This window comes from Chiloscyllium punctatum, chromosome 11 (assembly GCF_047496795.1).
Source record: "Chiloscyllium punctatum isolate Juve2018m chromosome 11, sChiPun1.3, whole genome shotgun sequence".
NCBI classification, from domain to species: domain Eukaryota; kingdom Metazoa; phylum Chordata; class Chondrichthyes; order Orectolobiformes; family Hemiscylliidae; genus Chiloscyllium; species Chiloscyllium punctatum.
The window spans coordinates 23452367-23471254 of NC_092749.1; the positions used below are offsets into that span (position 1 = coordinate 23452367).

At 45.8% G+C, this 18888-nt stretch overlaps 1 protein-coding gene across 1 annotated transcript in view; it reads right to left on the reverse strand.

Annotated features, from left to right (window-relative positions):
- crim1 (cysteine rich transmembrane BMP regulator 1 (chordin-like)) overlaps positions 1-18888 on the reverse strand; it is a 211218-nt gene that overhangs the window by 17431 nt on the left and 174899 nt on the right. Inside the window, exons 11-15 of the mRNA XM_072580500.1 lie at positions 10611-10820; positions 7245-7460; positions 6006-6227; positions 3169-3363; positions 1006-1134 (exon numbers count right to left, since the gene is read on the reverse strand). Coding sequence (XP_072436601.1) covers positions 1006-1134; positions 3169-3363; positions 6006-6227; positions 7245-7460; positions 10611-10820 — 972 coding nt within the window. The remainder of the gene's footprint in view (positions 1-1005; positions 1135-3168; positions 3364-6005; positions 6228-7244; positions 7461-10610; positions 10821-18888) is intronic.

Sequence of the window (18888 nt, forward strand, 5' to 3'; positions counted from 1 at the left end):
GACTGCTGGAATGTCGATTTCCCATTTGCCTTTCCTTCTCTTCCCAGGACGATCACATTTCAAGCAGGAATCACCAGTTGTGCTGAGGGGTGGCTTTCAGATTAGGAGGAAGAGAGCTGTTGCTGTTCCTATCCAGCAGCCACCCTTGGCAGTGCAAGTGTGTTGGCAGAATGGTACATGGCAGGAATGCCTCCTACAGTCAATCATCCTGTGGGCCAGGATTGCATGCGATGACAATCCACCAATTGGCAGCAGGAAGCCCACCGAGGCTCATCAGCAACCAATCAGCTGCAATTTTCCAACATGAATATAGACTTACGGCCATGATGGGGAGCTGTGCACTGTGCCAACAGCTCAGCGGGTTACAGGTAGAGAGCAAGTGGCTGGAGGGCAAAATATTCAACGTGGACATCGGGTTGGGGGCTTGACAGGACAGATGGCGAAAGGGTGTTTCCTGTTGTGGGAGAGACTAAAATTAAGGAACGGAGTATAACACAGTGATGAGGGGGAGTTTTTTTTCTCATTATTGTCAGTCTTTGGAATGCCTTTCCCTCAAGAGGGAGAGTCACTGATTGTTTTTTAGGTTGCAGTAGATACATTCTTGACTAAAGTAAAGTCGTCATATTGTGGGGCCACTTCCTCATTAGGTGGTGGTTTAACCTGAGGGTCGCAACCTCAGGTAAAGGGAGATGCTGAAAAGGAGAGTCCTTCATGGTAACCTCAGTATGAGTGCAGGAACTGAACTCACATGGTTGGCATCACTCTACATTGCAAGCCAGCCATCCAGCTAATTGAACTAACTAACTAAAACAGGAGTTAAAGATTATTGACAGAAGCCAAGAAGGTGGGGTTCTGGCTACTGGAAATTGGTCTACTCCACTATTTTGTGGGTTGCCATGAATTGACTGGCCTGAGGTCCTAGACAGGCAAAAACTTCATAGTTTCCCTCCAATGTCCCTGGTGGATGAAATAGTGAGGAACACACACATACACACACTCACTTACCATCGTCCCGAAGATGTGCAGGAATTTCGTTCCCACTAGGAGTTGGCCAGAACGGGGCTTCCACTTCAATCTGTCCTCTTTGGTCAAACTTCTCAATGGGTATGTTGGTGGGTTCCGGAATGTACAGGTCTAAAGGGAGACGGGGATCGAGCAAAACAACATGAATGGCATCTGTGAATGGCCTCAGTCCTCCTGTAAGCAAACACTTGTACAGTGTGGAGAAAGTGAGGACTGCAGATGCTGGAGTACCAGAGTTGAAAAATGTGGTGCTGGAAAAACACAGCAGGCCAGGCAGCATCCGAGGAGCAGGAGAATTCTCCTGCTCCTCGGATGCTGCCTGGCCTGCTGTGTTTTTCCAGCTACACATTTTTCAACCCTTGTACAGTTTGGACAAACATTGCTGTCCTTGCCAGGAATGAATCCGAAATGCTGCCTGGGATGAATAGATCTCAATGCTCCGGCATTGTGAAGCAAACTCTGATGGAATCTGGAACCAAAACAAAACTATACCCAAACAAAACCATACCCAAACCATGCAAAGATTACACATGTTTTCCTCACTAGGATAGTGTGGGGGGGTTCAGAACGTCCTTACAACTAGAATGAAAGTACAAGTGCTTGCATTTACGTTGTTCCTCTAACAAAGTGAAGCATTCCAAGCTGCTTCATGGTTGCATTCTCAACTAAAACTGAACTACATAAGGTCTAGTGACTCTTAAAAGAAGGCGAAAGGTTTCAGAAGAAAGTTTCAGAGCTCGGGGCCTGGGTAGCAGAAGGTACAGTTGCCAGTGATGAACAAAAAAAGCACCATAAAACTTTAATTAATAGCACTTTTAATATGAGCTGATTGTGACCACTGAGGCAAGGTGACAAGTCCAGGGGTCACAAAAGATCCTTTGGAATTTGTCCTACTCTGTTTCTAACTCAGTCAGACAACATGTCAATCAGAGAGGCAGGGCACTGAGTCACAGGATCCAGACTGTGCTGCAGCGAGACTGACAGAGAGAAAGCTTCAAGGGACAGCCACAGTTTGAGGAATCTCTGTGCCTGCCTGAAGATCTTGACAGAAGTATAAAGGATAGGTTGATGAAGAGGGAATGAACCATGGCCAGAACTCCAAGTCATAAACTGATTTTACCTGTAACAATATTTTTATTTTGCTTTCAAAGTTTTAGCATCCAACGTGCTTCATTAATAAGGTGAAACGTGTGGAGCAGTGTTAGTAATGAATGGATGTATAGCTGTTCTACCAATGAAGGAGTCAATCAGTTTTAAATAAACACCAACATATCCTGTGAGCCAGAAGTTTCCTATGGATACATTTTGGATTTGTTACCGGTTGTGATAGCACTGAAGTCAGTTTACCATCGTTATGTGTAGGTACGGAAGTGTGGGGTGGGTGCTATGGAGCATATGTGAGAATGAGGGAGTGGAGAGGGGTGTAATTCTTATTCAGAGGCATGGGTGGGACAGCTGGGAATGCAAACTGTTGTCAAACTGAGGTCCAGCTAAGGAAGAGGCTACTGCTTGATGGGAGGGTAGGTCAGGAGGGTGAGGTAAAGGGTGAAGAGGAGGGCAAGTAAGGGTCACTCCTGGATTGAGGGGGGGAAGTTAGTCCAGGATCAGAGCATTAATCAATGGAATGAGTGAACAGTATGTGTGTGTGCAACGGAGAGAGTATGAGTATTGAGGTAAGGGTTAATTGTGGGATAAATTTGTAGAACATTTGCGGGTTAAGTGTGGGTACAGTGTGTATTGTTGTGGGACAGAAGTTGATGGGGTACAGTTTGTCCTTGGGGAGACTGAGCACTGACCTGGGTGGGAGGTACAGTGTATTTGGAGGGGAGGAGGTAAGGTGTGTTGGGGAGGGGTGCGATAGAGAAGCTGACGGAGTGGGGGAGAGTGGTGTACAATGCAGGAAAAATGAGCTGCTAACTGGAGTCAGAGATTCAAGGGAAGTACGTCTTGTGGTTTGCTTCTGAGAATAGGCAGGCTCTGTAAGCAGCAGATACTCTTCATTAACCGTAAGTAAAAGTCAATAAGGGGTGGAAAGTAAACAATGTGTGCACTGGGAGGTGGGGGGGGGGGGGGGGGGGGGGGAGGCGGGGGATGCCATCTCTGTCAGTTCTAGGATCTATAAAGCAGGGGAAGGCCTCTAATTACCTGGGCACACAGGACAGCAGCTTCCATCCACGTAGACAGGTTCCAGGCAGGGGAGGGGAGGGCAGCTGACCGTGGAGCAGAGTGTCTGCCCTTGCAGGCAGTAACAGTGTGTACAGCTGTCGATGTCCCATCGCTCCTCATCTGCGTAGGTTTTCTCATTGAAGTGACACACGACTTTGCTCGGGATGCTCTCCTCTGTCGAAGGCAGGCAAATGGAGAAAATAAAAACGGAGTCGAGTTAGACCGTGGTCATTCAGCCATTCCCTGCAGTGAGGAAATCTTACAACTCAGTCAGTTTGAAAGTGATTTCTGGGTAGAGAAGCAACTAATCGGCATCAGGCTGACAATCTGGGTATCGCAGCATGGTTTCTATCTCTCAATCTGTGAAGCATAGAAACCAGGAGCAGCTAAGGCCATTCTGCCCTTTGAACCTGCTCCATCATTCAACATCTTCATGATCCTCTGTGGTATTTCAGCTTTTTTTCTATACCCCTTAATGCCTTTAAAGTTTATAAACGTACCAATCTCTTAGTGAAGTGCTACTTCAAATGCTGCTTGTCTTTTAAACGAACAGCTTTGAAGGGATTGAGGGCATTTTAACAAACTCCTCACCAGCTTTAAGAGTACTTTAAGAGTCACCTGGTTCTGTCTCTGCTGACTCTTTATACCGTCTCTCAGCTCACCAGGAGCACACAGTTACACGCAGCACTGCACAAGTAGCCTTGACGATTGAATTGACTTGACCAGACTGGCTGAATCTATCAACAATAGGCCAAGTCTGGGGATGTGTGCGCCACAGGTAATGCTTTGGTATTGAATGCCCAATTTTGAATGCTCTGATACGATGGTGGTGGGGCTTCTATTGGAATGGCCGGTGGTGGGTTCGCTACAACTGAATGGCTTCCAGTTGGCAGTCACGGGTTAACCACCTTGCTATACCGACCAGACTGAGTAAGGCTGATAGGCTTCCTTCCCTTAATGAATCAGATCAATTTTTATGAAAAAGAACAGCTTTCATCATAAACTGCAATTGATCCTGAACAACTAGGGAGGCCTGGACACTGTCTAGGAATGTACGATATTGTGAGAAATGCATTCAGACCATCCGGGTGGTTTCTGGCACCGATAGCACTCTCAAAGGAAAGCAGGTCAGTAAAGCTCACAAGCGTATTGGGAGTGTTTCTGACTGAGGTCAACCAGAGGTAGGGTAAAAAGGGATAAAAAGATCCCTGCAAGGAGAATCTGAAATCTGAAAAATTACTGCTTACTGAAATGAGAAATGTGCTGCCATGGTTTTTTTCATCTTGCACACATCAGGATAAATGCAAGAATGCAAAATTTCTAATGATGAGTTGATAAAGTGTGGTGCTGGAAACAAACACAGCAGGTCAGGCAAGCAGCAGTGTCGGCATTTTGGGCTTAACCATTTCAAATGATCACAACCCACAAAATTTGGCATTCTTGCATTTGTCCTGATGAGTGGAGTAAAAAAAATCTTCAGCAGTCTCTCACCTTCTTTTCTGGAATTTTCAAGTTTGGTGCTATCAAAGGGACTGTTTGTAATTTTGGTCCTCACGGCCACTAGGTTGTAACTGGGCTGTCACTAGAGGGAGCAAGAGGTCCACAGTGTGATGAGAGCTGCAACGTCAGTGGAGAGTGTAAGAGGGTTGGAAAGGATAGAGTTGTGAGTGAGGGTTACAAGAGTGTACAGTGTGTGAGGATGAATTGTCTGTGTCCCAGAAAAACAACTGGTCTTATTAAACTGAACATACAAGAATGGACTCAGGACCATTGTCACCTTCACTGAAATACCACGAAAATGAAACCAGTAAGGGTTTTTGAGGGGGTGTGGGCACTAATTCATGCTCCAATATAGTTATTCCAATATATAAATCGAACAATCAGCTTAATTTTATCTGTTGGATGAGCTTGCCGGGGGGTGGGGGGGGCCTGAAGAAGAGGATGGAATTTTCTACGCAGCCTGGTGACAAGATACTAATTTCCCACTGCTTTGTTGGAACTATTATTGAGAATTATCCTAATACACACTGTTGTCACAACAATAATAATCAGTTTGTACTGACAGAAGCTGGTTTCAGTCAGCTTGGCTCTGGTGTCCAGGGAAGATGACAGGTCACAGCGGAGATCCTGTGGTTGGGGGAACAGGAAGGGAGGGAGTGATATTCTCCCCAGCCACTGGCCAGCAATGCCACACTGCATCAGAAGAAATGATTAATGCTGCCTCTCTGCTGCTTTCACAGCTTCAGTTGTGCTGGCAGGTTTATCGTTCTGGGGGGCAGCTCAGCTCTGAGGACCCAGCTAAGGGTTAACACCACACTATAACAGAGGTGGACGGTATGGGTTTAGCTCCCCCTCTTGTTCTCCATTGAGGATGTGTTAATTAATAAAGGAAGACAAGTCTCTGAGTTTGTCCATAGGGCAGACACAGCCGTTAGAGGCTCTTAGGACCTCTCTGATAATGTTATCATTATCTGCCCTCATTAGCTGTGTTAGCAGAGGTGCCTTGAGAGATTCAGGAGGACAGAGAAGGAATGACTTTGCTCAAGCCCTTCCTTTGTCTTTTTCACAGAGAGTTTACCCAGCGTGTTCTTTGACTGATCAGGAATTAGCTGCAAAGGAGGGAGACTGCAACAGCAAGATTCCTAGGCTCAGGGTGTCAAAAGTATCGATAATGAATACGATTAGAGTCACTATGAACTCAAAATGTACCAACTTGCCCTAGACAACAGGGGAATAAAAGCAACAAAAGCAGATGGTCCATCTCCTGGATGCACAATAAGAGAATGGCACACCGATTCCTCAGCACTATTACTCACCAATACAGTAAGGGCAGCACTGCCCTTTCCGCAGGACAGGCCGGGCACAGGTCACAGCTGGGCACGACTCCGAGTAGCAGCTGATGACACCCTCCATGCAAATGCAGCTGCTGCATACATTTGGCTTCCAGGATTCAGCTGCCAGGAAGATATCACCTTCATCATTCTTACAGTAACCAGGCATACTTCTGTTGCTTGGCGACATAGGCTGAAGGGGTTCATCTGGTGAAAGGAGGAGAAGACACCAATTTTGCAACAGGAGAACGTGAAGTCAGCCTCCCCACTCCCCTCAACCAATATCATCCACAAGCCGATGTGTTGCATTTAGTTAAGAAAAAGCTGGATAATGCTTAAACCAGCCGAGTTCTTTCTCTACTTGCTGTTCAATACTCATCACCATAAGGAACAGTCGAGGCAAGTAATACAGCACAGATTTGGGTCCTGAGAGCCAGAAACAAAGAACTAGCCTTTATGTAGCACTTTCGCCTGTGTTAGGACAACCCCAATAGCCAGCATGTACACAGCACGATCCCACAAACTGCAAAGCAATGCATTACCAGATTTTTCTTTTGCAAAGTGATGTTGCTAAGGGTTTTGTAAACGGTAAAAAGATGCAGAAATGGGAGAGGCCAATCAGCCCAATCAATACTATCCAGAGAGCAGAACATGCTTGGGTGTTACTCATTGCTTTTCTGACCTGCACCAAAACAGGGAACGTAGCTCCATGGTCGGTCAGTTTACGTTTCAGTAAAATCGGTATGTGATGTGCTAAATGGCAGCTTACTTCCACAAGTTAATCATTTGTAAGTGTAAAATAAATTATTCATTAAGTTCTAAGGAGGTCACTTTAGTCCAAGTCCGATGCATTAAAAACAGCATTGCAATCAAATAGCTAAAAAACAGACTATAAGATGCAATGTCAGTGAGGTTCTGGACTGAACTCCCAGCTGACATATATCTTTCGTATGTTTGACATATTTCTTACAGCAGATTCTTACTCAATAAAAGGCCAAAGACCATGCAGCACACAAGCAGGCCATTCGGCTCTAGTGCTTAACACCCCCCATAAGCCTCCCACTACCTATTGTCTTTGCATCAGTATACGTTTCTATTCTTTATCCCTCTCATATACTCTGTTGTGACTGTCCCCTTTATTTAAACTTTGAACCAGGGTGTCAGGAGATCTTGCTGCCTTGCTGCTAAGTAAATACAAGCTGGTGTTGCAGTTTGTGAGCATACCTGGGCACTGTGGGCAGCATGAGTCTGGTGTCCTGATGGGGTTCTGGCAGAGGATGGGTGGGCAGACCTCGGTGTCACAGAGCACACGCCCGGTGTGGCACGTGCACTGGGTGCAGGAGTCAATGTTCCAAGTTTCTCCTTCCACAAAGTATTCGCCCCCAGGAGCATGGCAGATCGAGGTATCACTCAGCTCAGGCTTCCAAAGGCCAGAGTCCTCTGAGAACAAAGTGAGTTAACAATCTGGTTAGCATAATGGGGAATGCCTCAACACAAGCACATCACTAATGTCAATTGAAAAGCGGAACTATTCAAAGGTGAAGAGCATTAAAAGATATGCAGGAAGGGCGGAGAAATGCAATTTGAATAGATAGCTCCAATTGAAAAGCCAGCACAGACACAGGTACAGGATTGAAAGGCTTACTTTTGTACTGTAATTTCTTTCAGTTTATGAATTAACGGTTGTAATACATCAGAGGAAGAAATGAATTCCTTTACAACATGAAATGAAGCTGTACTTTCACATCAATTGGTTACTCCTTTCATAAGGCTGGAGGTGCCATCGATAGTATCGAGGGCTACTGCAGGCTGCAGCGCGACATAGACAGGATGCAGAGCTGGGCTGAGAAATGGCAGATGGAGTTCAACCTGGATAAATGCGAAGTGATGCATTTTGGAAGGTCGAACTTGAACGCTGAATGTAGGATTAAAGAGGGGATTCTTGGCAGTGTGGAGGAACAGAGGGATCTGGGTGTTCAAGTGCATAGATCCCTCAAAGTTGCCACCCAAGTGGATAGGGTTGTTAAGAAAGCATATGGTATTTTGGCTTTCATTAACAGGGGGATCAGGTTTAAGAGGCGTGAGGTTTTGCTGCAGCTCTACAAGTCCCTGCTGATACCACACTTGGAATATTGTGTCCGGTTCTGGTCGCCCTATTATAGAAAAGATGTGGAGGCTTTAGAGAGGATGCAATGAAGGTTTACCAGGACTGGAGGGCTTGTCTTATGAAGAGAGGTTGACTAAGCTCGGACTTTTCTCTTTGGAGAGAAGGAAGAAGAGAGGTGACCTGATCGAGGTATACAAGGTAATGAGAGGCATGGATCGAGTCAGTAGCCAGAGACATTTCCCCAGGGCAGGATTGACTGGTACGAGGGGTCACAGTTTTAAGACACTAGGAGAAAGGTATAGAGGAGACATCAGAGGAAGGTTCTTTACGCAGAGAGTTGTGAATGCATGGAATGCGTTGCCAGCTGAGGTGGTGGAAACAGAGTCTTGAGGGACATTTAAGCGACTGGACATGCACGTGCACAGCAATGAATTGAGGGGTGCGTAGGTTAGGTTATTACTTTAGATTAGGAATAATCCTTGGCACAACATCGTGGGCCAAAGGGCCTGCTCTTTGTACTTTTGCATGTTCTATGTTCTATATGTTTATCAATGCTGCAATTTATGATCTATTATATCAGTGCAATATAAAGAGACAAAGTACCATTTACTCTCAATGCATTTTGTTTCCGAGCTCATTCCTCGGAAAAGGTCCTACACTGGTACAGTTAAAGGCAGTGAATTAGTGGCAGAAACTGATAACAAGAGAAGGCTCACTGCAGATTTTGATGTCCATTTGTGAACCATAGAGAAGGAGCTAGCCCTCTGGTTCACTCGTGCCTGTCTCTTTGGTAGATCAATCCAATAAAAAATACATGGATCTGGAAAGCTTCAGGTTCTATTTCAAGTCTGTGTTAACTTTATTGTTCTCAGCCTAAGGTCAACAGCTCTCCGGGTCCCAGAGCTCGGGATAAAAAAGTAAAAACGGCATTTCCCTTTGACACAGTTGAGCTGATGTATGTTAGAGAATGAAGTATGGTTTTGTTTAGGGACCCCGATATCAGAATCAGATTGGGATCCTGACCCTGCACTTGAACGACCATCTGACAGTGGTTTTCCCTAAGATGGCTCTCTGGTGTCAACAGGGGTGTGCTCAGCCGAATTGACGACAGCGAGTTTGTTCTGGAAGCTGGAGGTCCACTACAAGGTCCCCCCCCCCATCAACGCCCTCCCTCCTCCCACACCCCAACCCCTCCCCCCCCTTACTTGGAGGGACACAGGGCTCTGCTGTCTTCAGACACCTCCTTGGCAATTTCTTAAAATCAAGCGATTAAAAAAACCTCCACGAGGAGGCAGCCAAGGCCAGGATGGGGTTGGGGTGGAGGGCAGGAGGAGGTGAGGACAGCCTCAAAGTTGGCCTGGAGTTGCTGGTCGCCCTGCCCTGCTGTTGTGAAGCCACTTCCAGACGACCGACCGGTTCCTGGGTCTGAGGTGGGCAGCAGACGTGGTAGGAGAACCCAATCAGCCTCTGGAAACTGCTCACTGCCTGACCTGACCTGGCTACTCACTGTGTGTGAGGCAGGAACCCTCTGTTCTTGATGCCAGCCCCCAGAAATGGGCAAACCTGCCAACGTCATGAACGTTCACACCTACTGGTTGCATTTTGCCGTTCGGTAGTGAGCTGGGGAGGGATGGGAATGGTGGTGATGGTGATCATGTTTGCTCTGACCTTCTTATCCTAGACATAGTCTACCTCACAGGGCCGAATGTCTGCTGCTGGGTTAAGGCAGCCAGGTTTAACAGTGACGATGCCTAAAGCTGGTCTCCTGGAACACAGTCTAAAACTGTGTTAGTCTATCAGCAGCTTAACTATCATCACAGTGTGATGCACTTACCCACTCATCAACTGGTACAATGTTTCACTATCAATTAATGGAAAACTACAGCTAATGTTTATCGGAATGAGCTTCAAATCTCAATAAGATAACTGGAGATCCTTCAGTGTTATCAACACAGCAAAGGATCCTTGAGTATTAATGCATGAGTTTGGCATATTGGATTAACATTTATGTACAGCCAGTGCTCAGTGACCCTGACATTTTAGATTTAGCACACTCCTTTAATGATGAGACTCCTATTAATAATATTTATTACTCTGAATAAATTTCTTCAAACCCAGAGACTGTTCTGTCACTGCAGCTAAGTCTGTAGCTCTTGCAGAGAGCTAACCAAAGTGCAATGGAATGAACAACCTCTTAACAGTCACAGATTTTTTAATAGCATGGCAAAGGCCCTTCAGCCTATTATGTCCAAGCCAGCCATGAAACATCCAGCTATTCTATTCCCATTTTCCAATACTTGGCCCACAGCCTTGGCATTTCAAGAGCTCACCATGTAGTCTTTCTGTGCAGCAAAGTGAAGGCAAGTCCCTAACAAGGGGCCAAAATTTCCAAAGAATCTAACCGCAGCACCATCTCAACTGCATACTCGGTTTGGGGGTGGGGTGGGGGGGGAGCAGAGAGGGCTGATTTAGGTGCTTCTTACCTGGGCATGATGGGCAGCATTGCCCGGGCCGGATGGTAGGATTTCCACAGTTGGGCACGGAACAGGTGATGAGTGCACACATTTCGCGTCCGCTGTAGCAGTAGCATTCACGGCAACCGTCATGCCAACTCTCACCGCTCTCGTGACGCCGCCCATCCATGGACAAACACGAGCCAGTTTTGACTGGTGGGATGGCGGTTGTGGGCACCTCTGGATATTAAGAATTGGAAGAAAAAAAAAAGCAAGAGTTAGTCACGGAACAGGGCTGTCTCTCCCTCTTAATCACAAGGCTTTTCCTTTCAGCTGCTCAAACCCGGTGTACTATTGTACACAGGAGGATGGGTAGCCCCATTTAGCACCGAGACCCTGCTCCACCTTTCAATTCGATTACGGCAGCTATGTTTCCAACTCAAGTGAAAGTCAGTATAACTGTGGAATCTTAACCTTGGTTTAAAAAAAGGAATGTAAATTGATATAATGCATTCTACAACCTGACGATGTCCTAAAGCACTTTAAAGCCAATTAAATACAGTGCAAGAGCAGTCACCATCATAATACAGAAAATATGGCAACCAATTCACTTATGGCTCACTCCCACAATCGCCACTGAGACAGGTGACCAAATCTTTTGTTTTTAGGGATCAGATCAAAATAGTGCCATAGGATCTCAGTTTAATGTGTGTTTTTTTTTAATTCATTCACAGGATGAGGGTGTCACTGGCTAGGCCAACATTTATTGCCCAGAAGGGAGTTAAGAGTCAACTACATTACTGTGGGACTGGAGTCACATGTAGGCCAGACCAGGTAAGGGTGGCAGTGTCCTTCCTAAAGGGCATTAGTGAACCAGATGGATTTTTCCCAATAATTGGCAATGGATATAAGGTCATCGTTAGATTCTTTAGTTCCAGATACTTATTGAATTCAAATTCCACCATCTGCCGTGACAGAATTTGAACCTGGGTCCCCAGAATGTTATCTGGGTCTCTGGATTAACTGTCCAGCAATAACACCACTAGGTCATCACCTCCACTGAAAAGGAGTCATCTCCAGTGACACTGGGGTGCCAGTCTGGATTACAAACTGAAGTCTCTGGAGAGGGGTTTGAAGCCCCAATATTCTGAGCGAGTAACGAAAGGGCTAACAACTAAGCCAACAAACCATCTTTAAGTCCCTGCTCAACAATATGCCTCAGCCTTTAATGACAATTCTCAAGACAATATGACATCTCTTTCATCCCCAACGTCAGAGGCCTCTGAGTGAGATTATAAACAGGATCAATTTTGTGCAGCAAGACCATGTCCATTTGGAATAGGATTGAGATTGCACAACCTCATTTCGCAACTAAACAGTGGCTGGTGGGTCGATAATCAGGAAGTAGAGGTTTTGGCTGATTGGTAAAACAGCCACACTTGAGGAAAAACCCTTTAGGTGATGAATGGTTAAGGTGTGGAATGCACGCTCTGATTGGATGATGGGTTCAGGTTCAATTGCAACCTTCGCTGGTAAATTAAATAAACATTTGAAAGAGAAACAAAATCACAGGGAGATGGGCATAGAGTAAAAGGTGTGGATCTAACTGGATTACCAATTCAAAGAGGCAGGATAAATTACTGAACTGTGCTATGACCCTACAGAATCCTTACAGCCAGAGAAGACTGTCCTGTCACCTTAGGCTGGATTTAGATCACAGATTAAAAGGCAGTGCCCCCTTAGGTTCTCTTCCCAAGGTAATGTGGCTTCCCTCTGCTACTTCAAAGTGACCATTATATACGTTGCCATGGTGCTGAATATCAGCGGGTTATCAGACCATAGACAGCCCACACCTGATCCCTCTTCTTACCTGACATACACTCAACACTTGCGATGGCTGTCCTGTTGTGATCAGGAATGGAAACACTGCCTGATTTCCTGCAATCAAACCTCACACAAAATTGGGAGATCCACCTACTGCTACCTCGGTTTGAACTTGGCTAATTCAGGAGCAACGTTTGAAACTCGGACCCACTGTGAATACTCGCTGGAGTCAGAGGGTGATTTTATTTTATCCCTTCCTGTGGGGAAAGACTTCTGTTTGACTTCTTCTCCACAGAGACATAACCAAGAATATAGAGTCTCCATGAACAGAAGGGCATTAACCCAGTGTTAGACTGGAGAATTGATGTATTTGATGCCTCCCAGTCAATCAAGATCAGTGACACCCACACACTTGAAAAAAAAGTGGACATTGGGGGCTGGTAATCAGGTGAGGTTGTGAAATGAGGAATTGGGGACAGGGCGAGATAACAATCTGGGAATCTGGAAGTACAGGTTTCTCCCATCGCCGTGGAGACTTAACTGTGTTTGAGGTTCTCTGATTCCCCATCTGACACCCAGCTCGAGGGATAGACCTGGCTGCCTCTCAGTGGGCAAAGTGATGGGTTTAAGGAGCAGCTCAGGTTTTGGAGAAGGAGGGGTGCCATGGGTGAGATCACTGGGGCCTGGGGGAAGCGTCAGTTGAAGGTGACAGATTGCAGCAGCAAATAACATGTCTGTGGAGTGATTAGAAATGTAACTATCGTGTAGGGATTTTAAAGTCTTAACCTATTGGCATCTGGATTCCTGCTCCTTCTGGCCCATAGCTTGTGCAATAATGTCACTTTATCTTAGCCCCTTCCTACCTCCTTTTACAAGGCCTACAACCTCCTTAACAAGGTTTTCAATGATCAATCCCACATCCAGAAAGTGGATTAGTCCCTTGCCCCCTGCTCCACTTCTAATACAATGTTCTCAGATGAAAATTCTTCATGTTTTTGTTTCTCATGGAATCCTTATTGGCACATCAGGTCTGCACTGGCCTGCAGAAGAACACCCCACCCAAACCCAGCCTCCCACTTCCCACGGCTTATCCACCTAGCCTGCACACTATGGGAAAATTAGCATGGCCAATCCACCTAACCTGCACATCTTTGAAACTGGAGCATCCAGAGGAAACCCATGCAGATATGGAGAGAATGTGAAAACTCCACACAGTCAGTTACCCGAGGGTGGAACTGAACTTTGGTCCCTGGCTCTGTAAGGCAGCAGTGCTAACCACTGTGCCACCCTCTGATCTGACCCAGACTCAACCATGTACTGGGGATAAAGCCTTTACCTATAACTCTGCCACATAACCTTACAAGAATTTGGATGGTTTCTAACTTGGCAATTCACCAACCCTGACACTGCTGAATATGAGATTAACTGAACCAGGAAACTCCAGGTCAGTTCTCCCGATCATTGTCATGAATAATAACTTACTCACTTTAACTACTCAATCAAAACACCAAAATATTTAACTCTCTATCTCAATGACATCTGAAAGGCATAATCCATCACTTAAGACAGTCCTCCTCCCAATTCAAAAATGAAAAGCTACAAACACTTCTTTACCCATTGAAGAACATACCAACGCATGTTGTGTGCATGGGAGAAAAAAAGACAATTAAATCAACAGTAATACTTAAAATTCCATTCTGCACAATGATTCCTCACCCCACCTTTTACTGCCCAGGGGGGCTTCCTCCTGAGGATAGTTTCTCTATCTGGTCAAATTAGGACTGAGGTGATAGATATTTCTTCACTCAGAGGCTTTTGATTAATTACACTGTGGAAACAGGCCCTTTGGCCCAACAAGTCCTCACCGACCCTCCGAACAGTCACCCACCCAGATGCATTCCTCTACATTTACCCCTTCACCTAACGCTACGGGCAATTTAGCATGGCCAATTCACCTGACCTGCACATTTTTCGACTGTGGGAAGAAACCAGAGCACCCGGAGGAAACCCACACAGACACGGGGAGAATGTGCAAACTTCACACAGACCTGAGGTGGGAATTGAACCTGGGTGTCTGGCGCTGTGAGGCAGCAGTGCTAACCACTGTGCCACGTGCTGCCCAGGTTGTGGATACTTGGAATCTCCTACCCCAGAAAGTTTTGGATTCTTGGAAAACCCTATCCCACAGAGTTGTGGATGCTGAATTTTGAACATATATTGAAGACTCAGATTGTTGACTGTTTCTCGTAAAATTAAGGGAGTTAAAGAGATAGGGGGAGAAAGGTAGATGGGTGGAGAAGATTGTCTAATAAATCCGAATGGACTAGACAGCGTAAACACAACATGGCTGTTCCTGGAAGTCTACAACCAGGGATCACAGTCTGAGGATATGAGTGAGCAGTAGGACTGAGATGAGGAGAAATTTCTTCACCCAGACAGAGGTGAGCCTGTGGAATTCTCTGCCACAGAATATGGTTAAGGCCAAAACATTTAATGTTTTCAAGAATGAATTAGATTTAGTTCTTAGGCTAAAGAGATCAAAGAGTATGAGGAGACAGTGAAAACAGGGTACTGAAGTGGATTTTCAGCCATGATCACATTGACTGACAGAGCAGGCTCAAAGGGCCCAATGGCCTACTCCCGCTCCACTTTTTGTAAATTCAGCTGCAATCGTACTGAATGACAATCAAGAGCAAAGGACCTTGTGCCCTCCTCCTATTTCTTATTCTCTCAGGGCACAGGTGCTGACTTCCCTTGCGACCTGATCGTGTTAGATCAAACAGTTAACATTGGCAAAATTATTGAGTCATTGGGATATCACAACCGAGCCTAATCCAGTCTCCTGCAGGACTCACCTGGGAGCAAAGCACCTTCTGGAGGCTAATAGGGCAATTCAGTTAGTAGCTGAAAATGTGTTGCTGGAGAAGCGCAGCAGGTCAGGCAACATCCAAGGAGCAGGAGAATCGACGTTTTGGGCATGAGCCCTTCTTCAGGAAAGTGTGCCAAGCAGGCTAAGGTAAAAGGTAGGGTGGAGTGACTTGGGGGAGGGGCGTTGGAAATGCGATAGGTGGAAGGAAGTTAAGGTGAGGGTGATAGGCCGGAGTGTGGGTGGGGGCGGACAGGTCAGGAAGAAGATTGCAGGTTAGGAAGGTGGTGCTGAGTTCGAGGGTTGGTACTGAGACAAGGTGGGGGAGGGGAAATGAGGAAACTGGAGAAATTTGAGTTCATCCCTTGTGGTTGGAAGGTTCCTAGGCGGAAGATGAGGCACTCTTCCTCCAGCCATTGTTTTGCTATGGTCTGGTGATGGAGGAGTCCAAGGACCTGCATGTCCTTGGTGGAGTGGGAGGGGGAGTTGAAGTGTTGAGCCACAGGGTGGTTGGGTTGGTTGGTCCGGGTGTCCCAGAGATATTCTCTGAAACGTTCCACAAGTAGCGGCCTGTCTCCCCAACGTAGAGGAGGCCACATCGGGTGCAGCGGATGCAGCAAATGATGTGTGTGGAGGTGCAGGTGAATTTGTGGCAGATATGAAAGGATCCCTTGGGGTCTTGGAGGGAAGTAAGGGGGGAGGTGTGGGCGCAAGTTTTGCATTTCTTGCGGTTGCAGGGGAAGGTGCCGGGAGTGGAGGTTGGGTTGGTGGGGGGTGTGGACCTGACGAGGGAGTCACGGAGGGAATGGCCTTTTCGGAATTCTGATAGGGGAGGGGAGGGAAATATATCCCTGGTGGTGGGGTCCGTTTGGAGTTGGCGGAAATGACGACGGATGATACGATGTATATGGAGGTTGGTGGGGTGGTAGGTGAGGACCAGTGGGGTTCAGTTAGTAGCCATCTTTAAAAAAAAGCACAATATGGAATACTGAGGGGCACTGGCTCCAAAACAAATTTGTTTAAAAGAAAAAGAATGGGTTGAATATTCAACTGCTTTTACAGAGTCACTGATCAAACAGATGACCTAAATAAATTGCTGTTCATGACAACTCCAATGGTTCCAAATGGTTTGAGGTAAAGTGATTAACATAACTGTGCTACCAGGCTCCTTGGAGAGAATCAAATTAGGTCAGAGATGCATAGCGTACTGTGATGAGTTTTTTATTGATATTTTTGCATCTTTTTCTTCAGCTGCTCACTTATCTCGTACCAGCACTTATTCTCACATAATGTGTGTTCCTCTGCAAATGCCCTCCAGTGCCTGTCCCAGTTAAGGTTCCCTTTTAACACAAGGCAATATTGGTGTGTTCTGATCCTGTCCTTACCCATGTCCCTTGCACTTATAGCAGAGGTCAGAAGGTATCCATGGGTGTCTTTACACAATTGGACTTATTTAATCATTCCACCATACCCCCTCAGAATTTTTCCCAGTTGTAATCTCTGCTTACCAACCTGTTTACCAGTGAAAATACTTTCTAATTTAAGTTTTACGATTGTCATCCTTGTTCTCAAATCCATCCATTAATCTCTCTACTCCTTGTGGAAACTGCTGAGGTTTCTAAGGACCTTCAATACCCATCTCTTGAACAACCCTGATTTTAATCACTTCACCACTGACAGCCTTAGCTACCTGCCTGGCCCCTGAGCTCTGGAATTCTCTCCCTCAAATTCTCTTGCTTTCAGATGCTTCTTAAAATCTACCCATTGGCCAAAACTCTGGGCACAACTTTCACTATCTCCTTGAATGACTCAGTGTCAGATTTTGTATGCTAATGCTCCTTGTGAAACATCTGAGGCTGTTTTATATGTTAGAAGGTGTTACACAAATTATTGCTGTTCTTTCCTGGCCTCTCCCAGTCCAACCTTCCCCTTACTAATGGCTTAAAAGCTGTTCACCTCCACCATCTTCCCAGTTGTGATGAAAGGACATTGGCCTGGAACAACACTCTTTGCTTGTGTCTCTGCACAGATGTTGGCAGATCTGTAGTGCATTATTTCCAACATTTTCTATTCTTTGTGTCAGAGTGTTATGATTATGGTTGAGAGCCTGAACTCATGTGAATGGACGCTTGGATTTTGGGACAGCTAATTCAGTACAGGCAGACGAATCAAAGCTGGAGTCAGAATGTTGGAATACTACAGCCTTAACTTGCAGTGGAAACTGTGCTTCATTTTGAACTCAAACCTTCAAACAAAATTTTTTAAAAATGCTTTCCTTAAAAGAAACGTATATATGGCTCTCAAAGTCTTTCTGCTTTCTCTTTGCAGAGACAAGCTACATCAACCTTTTTGAAGCGGTATTAGCAGACACTATTGCTCAAGGGAAAGTCAGGAGACGACAGAGTTACAGCATGATGTATTGTTCTGCTACTTAAGCAGGCTGCCCCCTTAAGGCTGAAAAATGTAACAGCTGCAAATGGGTTCATCCTGAGAACAATTAGAGATCAATTAGGGATCATTCACATGCTGAGGTTAATTCATTAGAAATCACTTGCCTTCCTTCCTAGCTTTTTATGAGGATGCCTCAGAAATCACAGGCACAGCTTTAATAGAAAATAGAAAGGTCAATTTGTGCGAGGCATGGTCCCCATTACTCCCAACTTCCTGGGAGTGTACAGCGTTGAATGTCATTAGAAAAGGGAATTGCCATCCTTACTTGATCTGGTCTACATGTGACTCCAGATCCACAGAAATGTGGTTGATGCTTAAATGCCCTCTGGGCATTAGGGCTGGGCAATAAATGCTAGCCAGCCAGCGACACCCTCATACAGTGAGTGAATAAAGAAAAACCCATCATGTCTCTAGAAAGAAACTCCAACTGGATCTACTTGCACCATTCTTTCAGGCAGCACACTCCAGACTGTAATAAAGAGTTGCGTCAAATAAAAGCATCCTTACGTGCTCCTAGGATAGTTGCTAATCTTACATCTGGCTACCAACCTTCACAACAATGGAAACACTTATCCCTCTCATTTTCTCCAAGTTTTTCAAGGGTGGTTGGCTTCTGCTGTTATCTTGTTTTGCATCATGCCGAGCAAGCACATCCCCAATCTGCTTCAGCCACAACGGAGTCTCCCGATCTACTCAATTTTTTTTTAGATTCCCTACAGTGTGGAAACAGTCCCTTCAGCCCAACAAGTCCACATCGACCCTCTGAAGAGCTAACCACCCAGACCCATTCCCCTACATTTACCCCTGCACCTAGCACTATGGGCAATTTAACTTGGCCAATTCACATGCACATGACCTGCACATCTTTGGATTGTGGGAGGAAACTGGAGCTCCCGGAAGGAACCCACGCAGACACGGGGAGAATCTGCAAACTCCACACAGACTGTCACCCAAGGCTGGAATCGAACCCAGGTCCCTGGCACTGTGAGGCAGCAGTGCTAACCACTGAACCACCGTGCTGCTCCAGCCCATTGTCAATTTGAATATCGCTCCCGAACATTTACATCCTGCTTTAAAGTAGAAAGAAATATAAACCCATTCCTTTCAAGTCAAAGCTGGGGCTGGGAATGGAAAGAGTTGCTCCTGCTCTAAAACCAACCATTAAAA